The sequence below is a fragment of the Marmota marmota genome, unplaced genomic scaffold, assembly GCF_001458135.2.
Source record: "Marmota marmota marmota unplaced genomic scaffold, marMar, whole genome shotgun sequence".
Classification (NCBI taxonomy): Eukaryota; Metazoa; Chordata; class Mammalia; order Rodentia; family Sciuridae; genus Marmota; species Marmota marmota.
Window position 1 is genome coordinate 4,336,176 of NW_026000000.1, and position 22,671 is coordinate 4,358,846.

At 34.1% G+C, this 22,671-nt stretch overlaps 1 protein-coding gene across 1 annotated transcript in view; it reads right to left on the reverse strand.

Annotated features, from left to right (window-relative positions):
- Window positions 1–4,896: 4,896 nt before the first annotated feature.
- Window positions 4,897–22,671, reverse strand: part of Minpp1 (multiple inositol-polyphosphate phosphatase 1) — a gene marked incomplete at its 5' end in the record, with an annotated part of 42,358 nt that continues 24,583 nt past the window's right edge. Inside the window, one exon of the mRNA XM_048807590.1 lies at window positions 4,897–8,552. Within this exon, the coding sequence (XP_048663547.1) occupies window positions 8,156–8,552 (397 nt within the window). The remainder of the gene's footprint in view (window positions 8,553–22,671) is intronic.

The following is a 22,671-nucleotide window of genomic DNA, read 5'->3' on the forward strand; positions in this document are numbered from 1 at the left end:
AAGCAGCTGTCATTACTATGTGCTCAATGAGCCTGGCTCTAAGGATTCAACAGGGGAGTTACAGGAGACAGGCTACAGGGTTGGCATAAGCAATTGACAGCTGCATCACTGAATGAAGATGGGGTGGGAATGTAGACCACAGACATAATTCTGATTTACGTGCAGAAATTATCTTTTTTGAGGGGAAATTTTCCTAAGACATTCTAAATGATATTGGATAATATCTAATTAACATGCACAATATGCACATAAAATATCTGAGAGCACAAAATATTTTTTTATCATCAGTGCCTAATACTAAACCTGACACATAGTTAGTATTCAAAAGGGTTCTATTATAAAAGCAATAAAAAGGAAAATAAATCTCTAACTATAGTTCCCATTATTCTGAAATTAAAACTTGAAATCTCCAACAAGGCCTGAATTATGCTTTGTTTTGAAATATTTCACATATAACTCAAAGGGATAGTTTAAAACACAAGACTCGATTAACCTGCCCCACCCTCTGGGTAATTCAGAAAACCTTCTAGACCATGTGCATGGTACAGTCAGCCAAGCCTGGGCAGATGGAAGAAACAGATTTGTCTTAGGAAAGGTCACTTACTAGGCTCTGATCACACTTCCTACCTCCCATTTCCTGCAACTTCTTGGCCTCAGCAGTTATAGTCAAATCAGAGTGCAAAGGATAACATCTTTAAAAGCAGTTTTATTGCAATGGTAAAAAGAATCCAGTGATTATAGTGTAGTTTACTATTAATCCACACACCAAAAAGCCCCAAATGACCTAGGTCCAAATTCCACTTATACCACTGATAGGGCTACAAGAAATGTGAACAGCCCTTTAAGTGTTAAAAACAAAACAAAACAAAAAAATGACTTTCTTTCTCAGCCTCAATTTCTCATCTGCAAGATAGATTTCATACTACCAACTTCATATGCTATACTGAGGAAGTGGATTAACACAAAGTATTATCTACAGCGCTTAGCAGGTATACTTCTCTTGCTCAACTATGATTTAGTACACATGATTTATTTTATGGATAAACTAAGTAACATCAAGTACATTGCTGAGAATTGAGAATTACAAAGTATTTTGTTACATTATGTTGTGGTACATGAAATAATTTTCTTTTAAGACTGGACTTTTCACATATCCTGCCCCAGGAATCTCAATTTTGCTTCCACTCTTAAATTACATAGTACTGAAGAAGCAATAACTGAGACTCAAAAGGGGGTGGATTAAGGAGACTATAAAACTGAAACAATAGTCTAATTAAAAGTCAGGCTCTCATCTTAATCTCCCTAATGCAAATATTGACATAAAACTTCAGAGAGCAACACTGCACAGAGAAGGGCAAAAGCACTATTCTGTCTCGTCTTTGCAGGAAGGCAGAGAAGGAAAACTTGCAAGGAAAAGAAACTAATGGTCTCAAAGGAAGGGCAACTCTAGTTAAAGCAAAAATAATGTTCTCATCTCCAATTAATCACAAGGTCAAAGCCAACTTCAGCAACTCAGCAAGACCCTGTCTCTAAATAAAATATTTAAAAAGGAGCTGGGGGTGTGGCGCAGCGGTTAAGTGTCCCTTGTGTTCAATCCCTGATACCAAAAAAAAAAAAACAAACAAACAAAAAAAAAAAACGAAAGGAAGGAAGGAAGGGAGGGAGGGAAAGAATATTATTGGTTAAGTAGAAATATATCTATCCAAAGGTATACTTCACCAGTAAGTACATTCTTATATAATCTATATCAAAGCTGGATTGTTTTCCAGAATGAGAGTATTTGTAGAAAGTTTCCAAAGCACTCACACTCTTATTTTATTAGCGCTTTGTAGTTATACAAAGTAGTTATGTTCATCCCGACAAACTCATACATGCATGGAATTTGATTTCAGATCACGATTCCCTCTACCCTCCTGCCTCCTTTCCCTCCCTCATTCTCCTTCCTCTACCCTGCTAGACTTCCTTTCATTTGTCTATTTATTTATTTTTGATTGGTTCTTTTTACTTATAAAGGTGAAATTCCCTATGGTATATTTATATATGCACATGATTTTTAAAAGAGTTCATTCTGCATTACCTTCACTTTTCCATCTCTCTCAATCTCCCTTTTTCTATACTACTAATCTTCCTTTATCTTTATGATATCCTATTCTTTCCAGCCCCTTTGGTTTATTTTATTCTAGCTTCTGCATATGAGAAAATATTCGACCTTTGAATTTGAGATTGGCTTATTTCACTTGGCAAGATATTCTCCATTTTCATCCATTTACCAACAAATGCCATAATTCCATTCTTCTTTATATCTAAGTAGAACTCCATTGTGTATGTGTGTGTGTATATATATATATATATATATATATACACACACACACATACATATAATTTCTTAATCCATTCATAATTTAGCTATTGCTAATTGAAAGCAACATTTTAATGTTTAACCAAGATCATCAGAACTTGGTGTAACACTACATCGTGTACAACCATAGAAGTGTAAAGTTGTGCTGCAGTTGTGTACAATTAATCAAAATACACTATGCTGTCATATATACCTAATTAAAATAAATAAATTTTTAAAAATCATCAGAACTGAGCTTGGTAGGATGAACTCTTACAAAAAAAACAGAAAATCTCTAGATTTTCATCCCAATTTTCCACATTAACTATTTTAGAAACGTAAATATTCTAATTAAGACTGTTGTTATACCACGAGTATTCGCTAATTCAAAAAGCTATCGTTTCAATGAACAAACATCTGTTTTCCCAGTACAATAAACAAAAGTGTAAATATGAATTACTTGGGTCTACAGAATTGCTTAAAACCCAGGATTATATTAAATGAAAGATGTTACACTGAGACTAGTTTTGGAGTAGAATCCTTCTAGCTGTGTGGGATAGCACACACCTTTACTCCCAGCTACTGGGGAGGCTACAATGGAAGTACTGCCAGAGCTCACAAATTCAAGGCCAGCCTAGGTAACACAGTGAGACTCCATTTCAAAAAATAGGAAAAGAATCCTTCTATTTTAAAATGTGTTGCTTTAATATGATAAAATAATGTTTTAGAAGTTAACCTTGTCCTAAATGTGTCAGGAATGACACTCAAACTACAAATTAACTAACTACTTCAACTGGAAAAAAACCCCAAATCTTTTGTTTTTAAACTGTGGACTGAACCAGGGGTGCTTTACCACTAAACTACACCCCCAGTCCTTTTTAATTTTCTAGAAAGTCTTGTTGATAAGGGTCTCGCTAAATTGCCCAGTCTAGCCTTGAACTTGAGATACTCCTGCCTCAACAACCCCCATTACTGGGATTAGAGAGGTGTGTGCCACTGCACCTATTATTACTTTTTAAAAACGCTTTCCCTCATAACTAAAGGGTCTACATGAGCTGAGCAGCAGAAGGACCTCATAACTAAAGGGTCTACATAATCCTTTTTGTTTCATTTGATTTTTATGCTTCAGGTGACATATTGTCTCTGCTACTACTTTCCAGTGGATTTCTGTTTTGCTGAATTCATTTTGTCTGTCCTTTCACAAAAATAAATCAGGGATAAACCTGTCTCACTTTTTCTGTTAAGTGCCTTGGCCATTAGCCACAATGTAAAACCTGTTAGACTTTCTGAAATCTCTATTTAGTGTCTGGGGATTCAGCCCACTGTGGTTTAATGATTTTACGGGTGCCAGAGAACTTCTCAAGGTATTGTGAGTTGACTCTTTATATTAATTAGTTTCACATTCTGGTCTCATTTCTTTATTACTAGGAAGCTGCTTTATTACCAGGTGCTGCCTGTCAGTGGTCTGCAAACCACTGTGCATACACTGAGGACTGTGGTTTCAGAGATCTCAGTCCATGGTCAGCCAACTCCATTGCTCTGGACATAAGATGAGGCAGAATCATGGCAGAAGGACCTGGTGGAATAGAGCTGCTCAGCTCCTGGGAGCCCAGAAGCAGAGAGAACATGACAAATCTTTTCCTGCCATGGAATTGTCTCATAAAACAAGTAAAAAACACTTGATAGGTTTATGTGAGGATGCTTAAGAGTAGAACAGACCACCAGATGACTGGAAGGAAATACTGGAGAAAAGAATGGAGTGGACAGAAATAAGGATCTGTGACATAAATTCAGAGTTAACTGCTAGATTATATAATATTGCAAATATTTATTTCATTTACATTTGGCAAAAGGCAGTCAAATTCTAAATATTATTAAAGAACCACATGAAACATCATCTTAGAGAAATGTGCCAAACTTTTGCACTTTTATGTTCTGGTTCAGTTGTATTAAACTCTGAAATCTTTAAGGGCATGTAGTAATTCTGCAGTTTACAAAAGGAAAGCACTCAAATCATGAAAGTTGATTATGCCTGGAAAACACAAAGCACTTTTTTCTTTTTGCTTATGGTGTTAAAGAGCAGAATTATCCACAAAAATAATTTCAAGTGAGTGATTGTGTATTAGCAGAATCTGAAAAGCAATGATATAACCAGAAAAAACTAAATACAATGCAATGCACATATCAAGTTGTAGATCAGACCAAAAATTGGCTAATGTCAACAGCCATAATACATCAACCCAAATGGCAGAAACAATAGGGACTAGATTTTGACTTACCTGAGTAATTTGGTCACTTATTATAAATGAACCCTTGTTAATTAAGACAGTTTTACTATGTTCAACTCTTCATATGTCCTAGATAAAAACTTTTTTATTATGAGATTCTTAGTTTCAGGCATTTCCTAAATGAGAATTATAGCACCAGAATAGTATCACAGCCTCCTTAATATTACAAAAAATGGACCCTATTTCCCCTCCATTCTGAAATACTTACCATACATCTTTATAAAGATGGCTGTGTGTCCTATTTAACAATAAAAATAAACAATTCTTATAAAACTTTCATAGTCTTTAATATTTTACATTAAAAGAATCAAGTCGTTCAGTTAGTGCAAGACACCAGATAAATTTGTTTTCAAGTTCTATTAAGACAACCCTTTAAGTGTTCATTCATCTTTACATGCCTATTTACTAAGTCTAGTGCTTCTACACGAAAAGTGCTCAATAGGTATTGAAGTCAAATAATTAATTTGCAAAAAATGATCAGAATCAAGAAATCTTGAAAAAATGCTGTTCAATCACTCATTCAAGAATAATATACAATGTATAAGAACTTTTATAGAAAAAATTTTAAATACCACAACAAAAGTACAAGTTTCCAGAGTCAAGCATGCCATGGAACAGTGAATACCGATTTTATGTTGATGGCTACCTCTAGGAAAGGAGTGAGAGAAAAAAGGGGAGGTCTACAAAAGTACTCCAAGCTGTTCTTGTAACATTCTAAAACAAATATTACAATGTTAATTTTGGCATTTTGGATGGGCATGAGTGCTTATTATTTTATTCTCTTATCTGCATATTTACAAATTAAAAAGAAAAGAAATAGCAGAATTTTGCAGAAATAATCACAATGAGTGTACTAATGCATCAGCATTTACCAGCTAATCATCAACTTTAGGAACATAATTCATTGTAAGATCAACAATCTATGAATCTTCTAATTTCAATACACTATTTTGATACTTTCTTGTTCAGATTTTTAATTGAATGGGTTTCCATTTTTAAGTGAAAATTAAATTATAAAACAGTATTTTAAGATAAAAATTTTAATAATACCACCTATTTACTCTAATGTACAACTGAGTACAGCCTTTTTCAAGTTGTATTTAATTCCATTATTCACTATTCTCTTATCTGAAAGAAACCTAAATGACCTGGTCTGTTTGTTTGTTTAATGGTGCTGAGGATCAAATCCTGGGCCTTGAGCATGCTTAGCTACTACGGAGCTAAATTGACAGTACCAAATGACATTGTTAAATACAAAAATTTTCAAATATATTATCATTTACAAGAGGATTCTTCTTTAAAAAGAATTCTCAGGTCAAACAAGGTAGCATGTTAAGACTGGGGCATACACAGGAAACAGAATTCCAAGTTCATTTGAACTTGGGATTCTTTTCTTGTAACATCTATACTTTCCTTTTAAGATTTGTGTGCTAGGGACAATATCTGAATTAATCTGTTCCATGTCCATTTCTGAATATTTGCCATTGCAGGTAATTCCATTTCTCAAAATGCCATAAAGAAATGAAACTTTTCATAGCACAAACACCATATTTAAAGTCCTCAAGTGTTGACTAGTATTTTTTACTTAATTATTAGTATTACTTTTTTTTAAACTTAGAAAATTCATTCAAAAGGTACTGGCAAAATCCCATAATACAACAATAAATATAATTTTAAGGGTGTCTCAATTATATTTTGCAAAAATGAAAGGAGCAAGAGGTTTTCTTGTACATAGAAAAAATGTTTAAAATTTTTTTAATCATATCCCTAAATCATTACAACTTCATTGACTGAAAAATTAAACACTAACTAGAAAATAGTACTAAGGAAGATCCTATTTTAGTTTTTTTTTCTTTAAGCCTGAAGTGGATTTTTCCATTTTTATCTACTGAAATTTGATTAAGAGAGTCCTAATCCAAATCACACCTGACAATTTATACAGAGACACACGCATATTTTTAATATGTGTTTGTTTATGTATGATGTATCCCCTCAAAAGTAAACTATCAAAAAATTAGTGCAATGGATTCTAGTAAATTGAGACTTTACTTCATGTTATTTTGTAAGAGTAGCTATACATTGTTTTTTAATTTTTTTTTTTTAGTTGTAAATGGATCTTTCATTTTATTTATTTATTTATTTGCGGGCTGAGGATCGAACCCAGGGCCTCACACAGGCCAGGCAAGTGCTCTACCACTGAGCCACAACTCCAGCCCCAAAAGTAGCTATACATTTTTGAAAAAATCCTACATCTTCCTCTGAAAGATATAATCTTTAAAGAGAAGACAGATTAAAATAAAATGTATTAACAATAATCTATTCATTTGAAGAAATTTCTACTGGAAAATTGCCTTATGTTGCCTGACTGAGTCAAGGCTGTATGAAATTCCATCATCAATAACTGACTGAATTTCAACAAGGAGAGCAGAAAAGATCAGGTAAAGAAGAATTTTGTTTATTGTAGGAAATATTTTCATGGCATTTGATAGAACTCAGAAGTATTTCTATGAAATGAGTTCAGATGTATGAAACTAAGTCAGCTAGGATAATATTCTTTTTTTTAATGAAAAAGAAATCAAACAACCAAAAGATGCATTTCCAACCACAAGAATGGGAAGTTACACTCCATGTATATATAATATGTCAAAATATACTCTACTGTCATGTATATCTAAGAATATAAAAAGAAAAAAAAAGGATACACTTCACATAATAAAATTTAAAAATGGGAGCCAAGGGACAAAATGAAAAAGATACCTAAACAATGAATTTAAGAAACTCTGATTTATCCATCTGACTTGTTGCTAATGGTCCTCTTTTGTCTTTCCATTGTTGTATACTTAAAACAGGTCTGATGATAATTGAAACAGCCTTGCAAGACTTATTAAAAGTAATTGTTGAAAGAATTTAAATACTTTATAAAATACTATTAACAAAAATAATTATCTTACTTTTTTCTTGCTTCATTCAGTGAAAATGCCCTTTTAAATCAGTCTGTTTCTTAACACTGTTTCAAAGTCTTACTTTGTTAGCTTTCTTCTAAAGTGATACTCTTAGTTAATCACAATATTTCTGATTAAGAGACACAACTAATACTAGAACTGTTCCACCTGGGGAAAAAAAACAGATCTATAGCACAATTAGACCAGTTAAATCAAATTACGGATCATCCAATTGACATGTTTTGATAATCTAGGACTTTGCAAGTATCATTTTCAAATTATACTCTACTTCAGTGTGAGGTTTCTCATAGAAGTTGGAAAAATTTCATTTCTGTAAACACTTTCTGTGTTAGTTGTCTCTCTGAAAAGATTTTTTTATTTCCTTAAGAGAGCTGCTCCAGTGAAAATCATTTCTTATCTATGTATCAGGTCCAGACCCTCCCCCAAAAACTTAGTTTTTCTGTGAAAAGACAGAAATAGCCAAGTAATATGAAAGCTTCTGTAATCAAGATATTGTCTACTTATTATAAACATGTAATCACTCCCTATGGGGAAGCACTGATGAACTAAAAACGTTCTTCAATTACTCATAGCTCGTCAGATGTGCTGTTCACCTTTGGTAATTCACATTCTTCGCTGGTTTGACAACTCTGGAGGATGTCTTTGTAGTGGTTCTTCAGATCCTCATACAAAGAAACAGTTTCTTGTGAGTGAGCCAAGGGCAACACCTTTTCATTCAATAATATCTGCACTTGAAATTCTTCCTGAGGAGTCTTGGCATTTTCACAATGGTAAAGCACAAATATTAGGTTGGAGGCATAAGGTACAATATGACCACTTCGGAACTTTCGATGAATTTGTTCCTTGTAATTATAAGCTGTTAGGGGCTCCTTGTCTTTGAAGTAGCCCATGAGAGAAAGTAGTGGAAGAAGGGTCTCTGCATGACCAAACTGAAGGACGATTGGAGAAGAAACTGGCTGAGACCTTAAAAGAGAAATTGAAGGGCAAAATATACATATTCATATCATCAAACATAATATTTACACAGTAGTAATATAACTTGCCCACCCTTTTAAAAAAATTTTAATTAAACCTTTAAAAAAATATTTATTTAGTAGTACTGAAAACTGAACTCAGGAGTGGTCTACTACTAAGCTACATCCCTAGTACTTCTTATTTTTTTATTTTAAGACAGGGTGTTCCTAAGTTGTGATACTTCCAGCTCAGAGTCTCCTAAGTCACTGGAATTACAAGCTTGCCACCAGTGACAAGTAGATTTTTAGAAAAATCTTTATATACATGGCTGGGCATGATAGCATGTGCCTGTAATCCCAACTACTCGAGAGGCTGCGGTTGGAGGGTAGTGGGTTCAAGGTCAGGCTTGGCAATTTAGTGAGACTCTGTAGAGAGAAGGAGAAAGAATTAACTTTATAGACATCAAGCATATGGCTGAATTTTTGTGTAGCAGAGAACTGGTCTTTTTACATTGAGAGTTAAGTTCTAAGATTCAGGATTGGATTACATACATACACATCGCCCTTTTTATAGATAAAGGAACTTGAAATAAATGTGCATTTCAACACTTTATTGCCTTCATGTGAATGAATATGAGCAAATTGGCCCTTAGTAAATAGATTACTCCATGGAGCTCTTCTGAACAAGTTTAAAGTGTGTATTTATTTTTTTCTACATCTAGACAATAAGGACAAGTGCTATCAGTAAATTTCTTGGTTAAGATCAAGTCTCAACAGTGAACAGTAATCCTTCAATGGTTTACAAAACCTAAGTTGGCCATTAAATTCTGAATAAAGAAAAAAAAAAAAAAGTGGCAACCAATCTATGCTAGCTAATATGATGTGTCTCTGGTTGAGAGTGGGATTTACACAATGATAAACAAACCACTTTCAACACCATGAGCAAAACTGTCATTTTTTTATTGCCTTCAAGTTTTATGATTTTGTTTTCTGGTAAAAGCCTTTTATAAGAAGCAGTGGATGACTGTTTAGCTTTCCCCAGACTTTTTGGAAAGAAACTGTTCTTAATTTTTAAGCCTATTAAAATATGATCAACTTCTTGCTACCACCCCACATATCAGGTAATAAATTTAGTGCATCTGGATTTTGAGAGGACAGAAGCAGAAGTTTGGGATTTCCTGACTCCCCAACTTAAAAACAGATGAGCAGCTGGGCATGGTGACACCACATGTAATCCCAGTGGCTTGGTAGGCTCAGGCAGGAGGTTAGTAAGTTCAAAGCCAGCCTTAGCAACTTAGCAAGGCCCTAAGCAATTTGGCAAAACCCTGTCTCTAAATAAAATATAAAAAGGTTGGGGATATTATTCAGTGGTTAAACGCCCCTGGGTTCAATCCCCAGGACCAAAAAACAAAACAAACGAATGAAAAAACAGATGGAGCAACTAGTCAACAAATTTTTAAAAACCTATGAAAAACATTTACAACACAATTATGTGGACAAATATTATCTATGAACAACCAATAACATCAAGAACTGCCTATCACCAGTATCTGTTGAAGAAAGAAAGCCACAGAGCATCTGAGCAAACTGAGAAGAATCCTGGTAGTCACTGGGAAGCTCTGTGGTCCAATTTGAGTCAGTAACTGAAACAGGGAAGAGTTAGCTCACATTAGTACTTCTGTGAGGCAGATGGGCTACTGGGCCTGGGCTGGAGAAAACTAATCCCTGTGAACTCTTTAAACACAAAGCCCACAATAAAGAGAAACTGTTTTAGTGGAATCTAGACTAATCAGAGAGAGACAACAGGGACAAAGATCAGCCCCAGATGAGTGTATGTGTGTGCGAGGGGTGGGGTGTGGGAGTAAAGCCAGAAAATTTCAGAAAGCAACAGACTGTATTTCTGAGCAGGAAGATATGTAAGCTTAGAAAAGATAGGCTGACATGAGCCTTTTAAACATTCTGGAAAACTAAATTCACATTAAAATGAACTACAGAAAAGTAAATAATAGAATAACATTCACAGAAACTAAAAGTATGCTAGAAACACATACTCAAAAAATTTATCAAGGACCAGGGATGTGGTTCAGTGGAGACTGCTAGCCTACCACTTGAGGTCCTGGGTTCTATCCCCAAGCACCACAAAAGCAAAAACAAAAAACAAAAACCACCACCAACAACAACAACAAAATTAAATAAACTCAAGCAAACAGATTTTTTAAAAATTGAAACTGCAACAGTATTTCAAAACAGACTTTTTAGACAATTATTCACTACTTAGAGGTTAATATTTTCTTTAAAAAAAAGTATAAAATTTAAAAGCCATTCACCAATTGGAGATTCCAAGCTTCTCTCTGTATACTTTAACTGGGTCATCTGAAGTACCTAAAATCTATATTTATTTCCAAGAAACATCCTTTTGGGTTAAAAGTCACAGAGCAGTAGCATTCAGACCTCAACTGTAATTAGTTTGAGCTGTAAAACTATTATTAAATTTTGTGTTACTTATCAGATTTAAGAACTGGGAGATATAAAAATTCATAAAAATCCAGATTTTTGGTTCCTCTTGGAAACCTGAAAGACTTGACAATACAAGTCCATGTATTCCTATATGGTAACAATCAGCTGAACAGGAAAAAAATGTACCCTTTAGAGAGTGTATATATCCGATGCATTCATCATTCTTCATTGTCTATTACAGGATAAATTAATTACTCTGTTACTTTCCTTTTAGACAAAAGTAAAAGTAATAGAAATACACTGGTGTATATTATAAGTTTTTTTAACTATTAGGCAGAAATCTCAAAGCCAGGAACAACCCTAAATCCAATGCGCCATTATTGTTCTCCATAAGATTAGGACACAGGGGAGGAGAACAGCCAACTCCCCCATTTTCTCATGGAAAGAATTCACTGCAACTCCTCTTTCCACCATTGAAGAACTCCAGGGCACTTAGAACAAGATATATGACATTATATCCAAAGTATTATCATTTCAACATGTAATTTATATAAAAATGTTTTATGAACTGATATCCTTTTTCCACCAAGTCATCTCAATTCAGACCAGCCCCATTTCAGAGGCTAATGTGTTGAACAACATAGGATAGACATAAGTATCAAATATAAATCAAATGAAGAGGAAATAGAAACAAAAAATATATAATATAAATAATATACACATATGTGAAAAATGTGTTTTGAGGAATTAAAGATCAAAAGGAAGGCTGGGGTTGTAGTTCAGTGGTAGAGTGCTTGCCTAGCATGTGTGAGACACTGGGTTCAATTCTCAGCACCACATAGAAATAAATTAAGTAATTAAAGTAAATAAGTATTAAAGTAAATTAAGTAAATAAAGGTCCATTGACAACTAAAAAAATTTTTAAAAAAGAGTCAAAGGAAAGGGTTATATATAAATTATCAGAGTTCAAACACTACTAAATACATTCATGTGATAAAAGAAATTAAATCTAGGCTGCAACCTCTCTTTTATCTGCTTTGCTGTCAATCATGTTAGAACCACTTGAGGAAAAAGATGCTTTAACATGCTTATTGGGAGTTTTATGGGAAATCAAATAAGTTTATACATTATATTCACAAAGAAAGTCATATAATCAAAATAAATTACTGTCTTGAATCTAAATTTAAATGTGTATATGTTTTTTTAAAAAATTTTAGACTATTTTCAAAAGTATGAATTTTTTATAAATGCCATAGTTATAGTCTTTTTAGATAGAGCAATTTCTATTGTAGAAACTTGTAATATAAAAAACAAAAACAAACAAACAACAACAAAAAGCCACCCAGCTGGTTGTAGTGATGCATGCCTATAATCCCAGTAGTTCAAGATGCTGAGGCAGGAAGATCACAAGTTCAAGACCAGCTGCAACTCAGCAAGATCCTATCTCAAAATAAAAAATAAAAAGGGCTGGGGATGTAGCTCAGTGATTAAGCGCCCCTAGGTTCAATTCCTGGTACCAAAAAAAAAAAAAAAATTTAAAAAAAGTTTTTTAAATGTCTGGTTAAATATGCCAATACAGTAAGACAAAGATGACTAAGATTGTAGGGTCAAAATTAAAGTCTGAAAACTAGAAAGGTATAAATTTATAAGATTTTGCTTAGAAATACAAATGTGCCTATGGGAAATAATAAGCAATTTTTATAGTTTACAACTATAAAACTATAAGCAATTTTTATAGTTTACAAGTTTCTACAATAACCAAGTAAAAATAATTTTAAGTTTATGAGATTATGCAAAGTATAAAGGGGAAATGAGCAATTTCATCTGTGGTTATTTGTTAGTTTTTTGTCTTTACCTTTTTTGCTTTGAATTATCTTGCATGTAGTAGATACTCTTGCAACTTAAGAGAAAACAGGTGGCTAATGTTGTTTGTATTCATACAAAAGGACCTAGATAAAATGGCTGTACTCAAATTTCCAGGATATAATAAAGAAGAGACTTTTCAAAGATCCATTTGGTTAATTTGTTAGATGTGACAAACCCTACCATTTCATGCCAAGTCCCAGATACCACACTAATTTCTTTTATCAGAGTGTGGAGATGGGGTTTGGGGAAATGGGGAGAAAGAGCTCTGAGGTAAAAGAACTAAAACACAAATAAAACATTCCTGGTTCTTACAGATTAGCATTTGTCCAATGTTAGGAGAACTCAGAAGGAGAACAAATTCTTCTGAGGAAAAACTGGGTGGGTTTTACTTAGGAGGTGTTATTGGAGATGCATTGTGAATACATTCCTAGTAAAACTTAAAATAGAAATGCTGCCTACTGTAGCCCTAATAAAGTGCAGCAGCTGGTTAACACTACGATGTAGCTATTATATGCTTTTAGAGATGAAAAAATTGAAGTTAATTTACTTGCCTGTCATTTTTAACCATGAATTAACTAAATTCACTAGAAAAAATACCATCCATTAAATTTAAAGAAGTGGTTTAATGAAAATGAATAACCTTTCCAAAAATATTTATTCCTCTCAGTCTGATTTATAAGCTCAATTTTTCAAAAGATTAACTTCCTTAAAACAGAGCACACCTAACATCATCCAAAATAAATTTATAATTTGATCTCTTAACTCTGTTGGTCCAAGCCTTCAGAAAGCAGAGAGCATCAGATAGAATAAGTGAGCATAGTAGAAGTGAGGGGCACAGTCCTGCAGCTTGAAAACAAGAAGGCATAACCTACTGAGGCAAGTTTCTGCTCCTGTCTCAGCCCTGATTTCTGCAAAACAAAGATAAGCCACTTCCCTTGTAGAGTTGTTGGATTTGAAATATAGCAATAAATCAGTGCTTGGCATAGTGTACTCAATCAATGTGTGATAGCAAATAGCCATGGCAAGAGTCAAAGTAGTTAACAACACTGAAATGCCCCAGGTCATACAGATTGGTAGTTTAGATTCCAGGAGTTCAGGTTCAGATCTCTTTCTAAAATAGCATATATAACACTTTGTACTATAGGAAATCATAATATCATGATAAACTCATTTGATTTAATAACATTTCAAAACTCAGATAATCCAAAGTATCAAGATTCAAATGCAAAAGCAAAACTATAGGCACACCATAAATCAAGTTTCATGGATACTCTTTATAAAAAAAAAATCAGTTGGAAAAATCTTAATACCATTTTATGTAAAATAAAATACTTCCATATCTGAAGTAGAATAAATAATTTAGGAATCTAGACACTTAAGTTTACTTTTAAACGATTGCTAATTTAGAATAATTTCAAATCAAATCAAGTTTTTTGTTTTGTTTGATGGGGGGAGTCCTATTTCAAGGTATTTTGAGATCCTAGCTAAGGAAGAACACATTGTCAGTGCTTGGTAACAGGCTCACAGAATATAAATCTGAACTGGCCAATTTAAAACACTCTTTTAGTGACATGCGATTTGATACAAGCACATGAAAATTCCACGGACAAAGACAATGGCTTATTTGTTAAAGCATCGATTCTTCTCTAAGAATGTACAAAAGTAAAAGAACACAATTCTCAGGCATTTAATCTGGAATAATGCGCAATAAGAAAAAATATGCAGTCCTACAAAAAACTGGTCAAAGATGTAAGTCTGAATAAAGACAGGTAAGAAATTGTCCTTCAGGAACACACCACACGACTAATTGTTACAGACACCATGCTTCCATGAGACAAAATACAAACTGCGTTCTACTTATGTGAAATTCAACTGGCAAAATGTGAAACTCTAGTATATAAAATACCAACTATTCCCATGGCAATACCTATGTCCAAAATGAACGTATTTTTCTTCCAAAGGGTTAAAATAATCCTTCTTAAGCAGGTGCTCCTACTTATACTGTTTGTTCTTTTATAAGACTTACTCAAATTTCTATTTGTTTTTGAACAAAGTTAAGTAACATAAGTGTCAAATGGAAAAACATATCATGTTTCTTTTCTAAATTATATATGAACATCCAAAACAGGGACTTGAGCATCTTCAACTATGGAAGGCTAAAAATGTTGTAGGGTTTGTGTGTGTGTACACATACAAGACGGTTTTTCTGAGTAGTCTGTAAAACTCTAAATACTTCAAAGCAAATATACAAGAGTATTAATAGTTCAGCATTAACAGAAACCATTCAAGTTATGTCAAAGTTTTTATAAAGTAAATCAGTAACTTTTGTGAAGAAGTAATTTGATTCCATCTCTAGGAACACAATGCTTTTTGCTTTAAGTGTTCTAACTCAGGGTAAGTCTTAGAAGAGTTCAATCTGGTTCTATGCTATTTCCTAGGAAGTAGTTTACTCCAGTTAGTATAGGTCCAATCACCATTTGGAAGTGCCAAATCCTGGTTTCTTCTTAAACACATTCCAAGGGTGACGTGGGGATTTTTATGGTTTCGTTTCTAAGTTATTCTCACTGTGACAAAATACCTGAGAAAATCAAAGGGAGGAAAGAATTATTTTGTTTCACAGTTTCAGCAGTTCTAGTCCATGGACACTTAGCTTAATTGTTTATGGGCCTGTGGTAAGATGGGACATATGGCGGGTAGCACATGGTGAAGGAAGACTGTTCACCTCATAGCAGCCAGGAAGTAGAGAGACAGAAAAAGGGGCCAGGGACAAAATATACCCTTCAAGGGCATGCCCCGTGTGTCCTATTTTCTTTAATTAGGCCCCACCTCCTAAGATTCCATCACCTCCCAGTAACCCAATTAGCTATGAATTCATCAATTGGTTAATCTACTGGTAAGATTAGAGCCTTCATTATTCAAAAGCCCCACCTCAGAGCACAGATGCTCTGGGGACAAAGCCTTCAACATGTAAGCTGTGGGGAACATTTTTTATCCAAATCACAAAAATATTCAACCTTCTCCAATCCAGAGTTGGTCTATGATTAAGTCCAAAATCTTGGCAACAACAAATGGGAATTAGTCTATGTCTAAACAAAAGAGTAAGAACTCTCCCCTCTACACACACACACACACACACACACACACACTCTCTCTCTCTCTCTCTCTCTCTCTGCCTCCCTCTCTCACACACATCACAATATATGTAGATAAAATTATGTCAGAAATATAAAAAATATTAAAAGGAAATAATCAATTACACTTATACATAGGCCTCTGCATATCATTTTGTCAGATGATTACTGAGAGCATAAAGATTGCTAATATTCTGCCTGGCATAGTGGCGCACACCTGTAATCCCACTGGCTCTGGAGACTGAGACAGAAAGATTCTGAGTTCAAAGCCAGCCTCAAGCAACGGTGAGGCGCTAAGCAACTCAGAGGGAATGTGGCTCAGTGGTTGAGTGCCCTGAGTTCAATCCCAGGTACCAAAATTAAAAAAAAAAAAAAAAAGACTGCCAAATCCTACTTTTTTAGTACTCTATCCTGTGAATTCTAGCCAATGTGGCCTGCCTAAATTCTTTCTCCCATCTCATGTTGCCTTGATCTGTGATCCCATGTAGCTTTCTTTGACCTTAACATTCAATATTAAACAGAGTTATGAGGCTCACTCAGGATGCACTGACAGAGAAGACCAAGTTTTTTCTTTAACAAAAGAATGCAGTCTTTTGGCAGAAAGATAGAAATGTTTTTTAAAGGAGAAGCTGCCAAGGCAATCAAAATTTATTTTGCAGTTGAAAATTATATCACTAAATGAGGATGACAATGCATGTGTTCAAGTAGGTAAAACATCTAAAATGAATACTTAGTAATTCAAAGAGCTCAACCAGAAAAACAACTAATAATTGCATGTTTTTCCTCAAATGTACTCAGCAAGATCTTTCTAAGCTCTTAATTCATGGTTCACATTCAACTAATATTATGCAGAGTATGTTTTTAAACTTGATCTGGGAGTATCAAATAGAGCTTTAAACAAGTCATATAATTCCCATGCTTATATAACAAACAAGCAACATGAAGTGCCAGAGATATGAGATGTTTGGGGAAGAAAATTACCAAGAAAAAAAAATTTAAGACTTTTTATACATTTGATGGGGACATCAGCTCCAGTGCATATATGGAGAAATAAATACAGATCTGACAGCTTAACACAACTAGAACTATAACGACTCAAGTATAGTTTTTCTCAAGCAAAAATACATAAGAGGTTCCACCTGCTAGCCAAAATTGAGTAATAGGTTTACATCCTGTCTTAAATCACTAGAAAGTTGGACCAAACATAAGACAAATGGTTTTTAGATACTCAATTATAGTCAGAGTAAGTTAGAAGGAAGGCCAATTACGTAAACCCAACCACTACCCCACCTTACTGCCTAGAATTTGCAGGCTGTAGTGCAGGAAGGAGGAACCCAAAAGCAAGGCAATCATGAGATGGGAGAAAGAATTTAGGCAGGCCACATTGGCTAGAATTCATAGGATAGAGTACCAAGATGTAGTAAAGAGAGGTCTGGAGTTTTCAGCGGGGTTTCCTTAAGATGTCAGCTGCTATTGACAGAACAAGCATGGGAGAAAACAATGCAAATGGGGGTGGGAGGTGGCATTGGAAAGAAAAGTGAATAAATTCCCAAAGCTAATACAAGGCAAAGGAGTAGTTTGTGTTCACACAAGCCAAACTAGGAAAATATTAAAATATATGGAATATAAAATAGGAAGAAATGCCTCAATGATAGGACAAAATTGGCCCAGCAAAAGATATCATTAAATTAAAGAAGGAAGGAAAAAAGAAAACCATAGACTAGGAAAGTATATTTTTAAAGTATAAATCTAACAAAGAACATATCTAGAATATATATAAAGAACTCCTATAGCAATAATAAAGAAGATGCGTAACCTAATTTAAAAATGACTAATAAGCCGGGCACTGTCTCGCATGCCTGTATCCCAGCAGCTCAGGAGGCTTGAGGAAGGAGGATCTCAAGTTCAAAGCCAGCCTCAGCAATTTAGTGAGGCCCTAAGCAACTTAGCAAGACCCTGTCTCTAAATAAAACTTTAAAAAGGGGATTGGGGATAAGGCTGAGTAGTTAAGTGCCCCTCTGCTCAACCCCCAGTCCCCCCAAAAAAAGAGATTTGAGCAGACTTCACCACAGTGGATAGATGAATGGTAAATAAGCATGAGAAAAGATGCTCACTAATTCTAGTTATTAAGAAAAGGCAAACTAGGGCTGGGGATGTAGCTTAGTGGTAAAGTGTAAAGAAATAAATAAAGGGTGACACAGAGACAAGGTGCAGAGGCAGGAAAGTGGCAGACTGGCTCCTTGTCAAGTGGCTGTGTTTATTTATACCAATAGGTTACATTAAGTTATTAGTACCATAACTACATTCTTGTTTAGAGTATCAGTAAGGTTGCTTATTTTACAATTACATTTCACAGTTACAATATGAAATGTCAGGAGCTTTGTGAAGCTCTCAAGAAAGTGCATTGTCTAAAGATACTGTTAGGTGGGTATCCAGGAGCACCAGAGCTTGATGAAACATTGTAGTTATCTAACAAGTTCCTTTATTCCCAGGAGCTATGTGCCTGCAATCAAGGTTAAGGTTTGATGAGGCTCTAACACAGAGGCTTTTCAGGGCATTGCCATACCAGCTAGACACTGCACATATATTAGCTATATTACTAGAACCTAAGAGAGATTGCAGGGCATTCTAAGGGTGGGAAACAGGGTGCCTGTTACCCCCCAAGAGTTTGCTCACCAGGGGAATGCTTCCCTGTACATTTCCACAGTCAGAATCCCTACATCAGAGCACATGCCAAATGCTCTATTTTCAGTTCCACACAGGCCTTAGCTTGGTATTTTTCTTCCTTGTTACAATGCTCATCGTTCCTCTCTACCCCAATTCTACCTAAAAGATAACCATGATGGTGTTGGTAATTAATTAAAGTAACTATTTATTAAGCACTTATTCATAAAATAGTCATAAAACATAAACATGCATATATTTATGTATATTTGTGTGACACTCACACATATGAATATATAATTGTACACAACATTCTCAACAACTTATGAGAAGAGTACCACCTGTATTTTAATTTGGTTTAGAAAGACTGAACAAGTATTTGAATTTAATCTGATTCTAAAACCAATGCAAATTCCAACACACTATATTTTCTTGATTAAGGCCTACTTATGTCTTACATCCACATATTACCCTTTTCCAACTACCTTGACTCTGAAATTACTCCTTTTCCTAAGCACACATATCCTTTTGTCTAAATCACTTTTTAAGTCTCTATTAGATAATAAGTATCTTAAAAGTAGAATGTAACTTTATCCATATTTGTATACCATTCCCAATGTCTAGCACTAACCCCTACACATTATATATGTCCCAAAATGCTAGCTAAATTGAAATGAACTAAGTCTTTTGTTATGTAACCCTGAAATCATTTACTAATCTCTTAGTTGATGGAAGGATTCCTTCTATAGAATCTGACATATTTATTTAGATTAAACTAGAACACCTATGCTCCATCTTACTACTTCATAAGAGCCTATTCTATGATCAATAGTAATTACTAAAAAGTAATAGGATTTTTAAAATAATAACTAGAATAAGATTTGTCTCCTAATTCTGCTCTTGGGATCAATGCAAATAGGTATACTCTAGAAATATGGCAAGAAAGGTATGACAATAAATTTGAGAGTGATTTTTTAAAATCTGGATAAAATTCAAGGAGTTCTTTGGCTATCTGAAATAACGTGAACTTAACAGACATATGTAACACTGAGTGAAAGATGATAAAAAGAAATTATATGGTAGGGTTTCATTAATACAAAGGCAAAACTATAAGATATTCTTTAAAAATACATTAGCAAGTTGTATTAGAAGGTGTACTGGTAATGTTCTATTTCTTTATTTCAGTTGATGTGTATAAAACGGCTGACTTTATAATTAACTGTTCTTTAAACTGTACATATGTTTTATATAGTCTTTTATATTTAACTTATATAGATCTTGATCTGTCAATAAAATTATTTTGAAATGTGCTCCTGGCAAAAATTAAATTTTAAAAAGAAGTAATAATAAAACCTTTGTAAGCACTCTGCCCTAAATATCAATAGGTAGACACTAAATGATTTAAACTGGAGTTAGATTATAATCAGAAATGCCTCTTAGAAGACTGTCTTGGAATAGAGTGAGAGTAACACTTAAATCAAGAAAGACTTTAAGAGTCAGCTGCTCAAATCTAGAGAGAATACATATTAGCCTGAACTGGAAGGGGAGCAGTGAAGATGGAGAAAAGTGGAAGGAATCAATATAAACCAGGAAAAAAAAAAAAACCACACAACTCGGCGAATAGATATAGAAGATAAGGGAGATGGAGTTAAGAATGACATACAGGTTTGTGGCTTGCATGTCTGGGAGGATAATGATGGCACTGACTAAAATAGGTAGCGCAGAAGAAAAAGGACTAAAGCTATTCCATCACTAGATATTGGGAGCACCAACTTTATTACCTTTTCCCCACCCACATATTACCCTTTTCCAACTACCTTGACTCTGAAATTACTCCTTTTCCTAAGCACACATATCCTTTTGTCTAAATCACTTTTTAAGTCTCATCCTTATTAGATAATAAGTACCTTAAAAGTAGAATGTAACTTTATCCATATTTGCATATCATTCCTAGGGACTTTTCTAGGTACTGAAGAGAGGGCAATGAATTAAAGTCCCAGACCCTATTTATCCACAATTTACTGACAGTGAAAGTGTTTATCCAAAAGGCAGTTGGACCTTTGAGTCTAAATTTATTAGAGTACAGTCAAGACAGCTAAATTATCTTTTACCTTATTTTCAGTATCTTTTGAAAACTAGAACAAAAAGAGATACCTGTACACCTGGTTAGATTCCATGGAACATTGACTTCAGAAAGTTATCAAAATGACCTAGAGGAGCTGGGGTTGTGACTCAGCGGTAGAGCGCTCGCCTCACACACGTGTGGCCCTGGGTTTGATACTCAGCAATACGTAAAAATAAATAAATAAAATGAAGGTATTGTGTCCAACTACAACTAAAAAATAAGTATTTTTTTAAAAATTACCTAGAATCTGCATATATTTAAAAAAAAACCTTAAAACACCAAGTTCCTTCTTTTACAAGGGACTAAGTAAGCAACATAGCTATACATTTATTGTAGTTACATACTGATTTCAATGCTGCCATCTTACACTAAAATATGGAACTACACAACTAAAAAACCAACACTACCATTCAACTATGAAATCTGAAAATAGAAAAGACTTCAGAGTTCATAAAAAGATGGAAAAGGGCTGGGTATGATGACACATACATGCCTGTAATCTTAGCTACTCCAAAGGCTGAAGCAGGAGGATTCTAGTTCAATGCCAGTCAGGATAATTTAACAAGACCCTGTCTCAAAACAAAAAAATTTTTTAAAAGGGCTGGAGATGTAGCTCAGTGGTGGAGTACTCCTGAGCTCAAATTAACAACACCAAAAAGAAAGTTAAAAAAAAAAAAAAAAAAACACTGAAAAAGAGAAAAAGAGAAAGGATTAACATTGAGAGTTATTTAGTGACAGAACAGCAGCTATCTGGGAATATTCCTGACAAAATAGAAGGTCTCAGGAAGCAAGTAATTACAGTTCATGTTAAAAATCTTAAGACAAAACAGGAAGTGACTGGTTGAATTTCCCCAATCTAAAAAGATAAAAATATGTTAATAAACATAATGGAGGAAGAGAAAGGAAAAAAAATCCAGAAAGATTACATTTCTTCAGTAAATTCAATCTGCTTTTCTAATCATAGCTCAAAAAGTAATAGCTGGTTAAATTAGCTTAAATAACATAATTACTGGTTCAAAGTTTAATCCTAGCACTGTTGGTTAAAAAAGGAAAATAAGTGTCAAGATCCCAAATAAGTGTTAAGGACCCTGAATTTAGAGAGTTGGTTATATTTAACTGAAACATTGACGTGTCACTATTATTTGCAATCTTCAAGTTTTCTACCAGGTAAAATCATGCTATTAAAACTATGTTGAAAAATATTCAGTGACATTGAAGAATGTCTTTGAGTTATTGTTAACATAAGAAGAAAACATACATGTATACACACACACACACACACACACATATATAAATAAAATACCATCCTAAAGTGGAGTGAGAGGAGGAAAGAAAGCCAAAAGGAGCCGGGAAACTCTAGAATTGAGTCATTTCCTCATATAACCTGACAGATTATTTCCTACACATACACATACACACACATACACATACATACATACACACATACACACACACACACACACAGACATACAAACTCTTTCTCTCTCTCCCCCTACTTTCATTTATAAACTCTTAAATCCAAAATCAAGGATTTTAAAAGTCACATAAGAAAAAAAGGTTAATGAACTGATAGCATGGATAAGAAAAACACAAAGATTAAAATACTCTATTAAAACATTATTCTTGCTGGACATAGTAAGTACACACCTGTAATCCTACGTATTTGGGAGGCTAAGGTAGGAGAATGGTAAGTAAAAGGACAAACTAGGCAAGTTAGCAAAACACTGTTTCAAAATGAAAAATTGAAAAAGGAAAAAAAATGGTTGGGGAAATAGCTTAATAGCAGAGTGCTGCTGGGTTCAATCCCCAGCGTTCTTCAATGTCACTGAATATTTTTCAACATAGTTTTTTTTTTTTTTTTTTTTTTTTTTTTTTTTTTTTTTTTT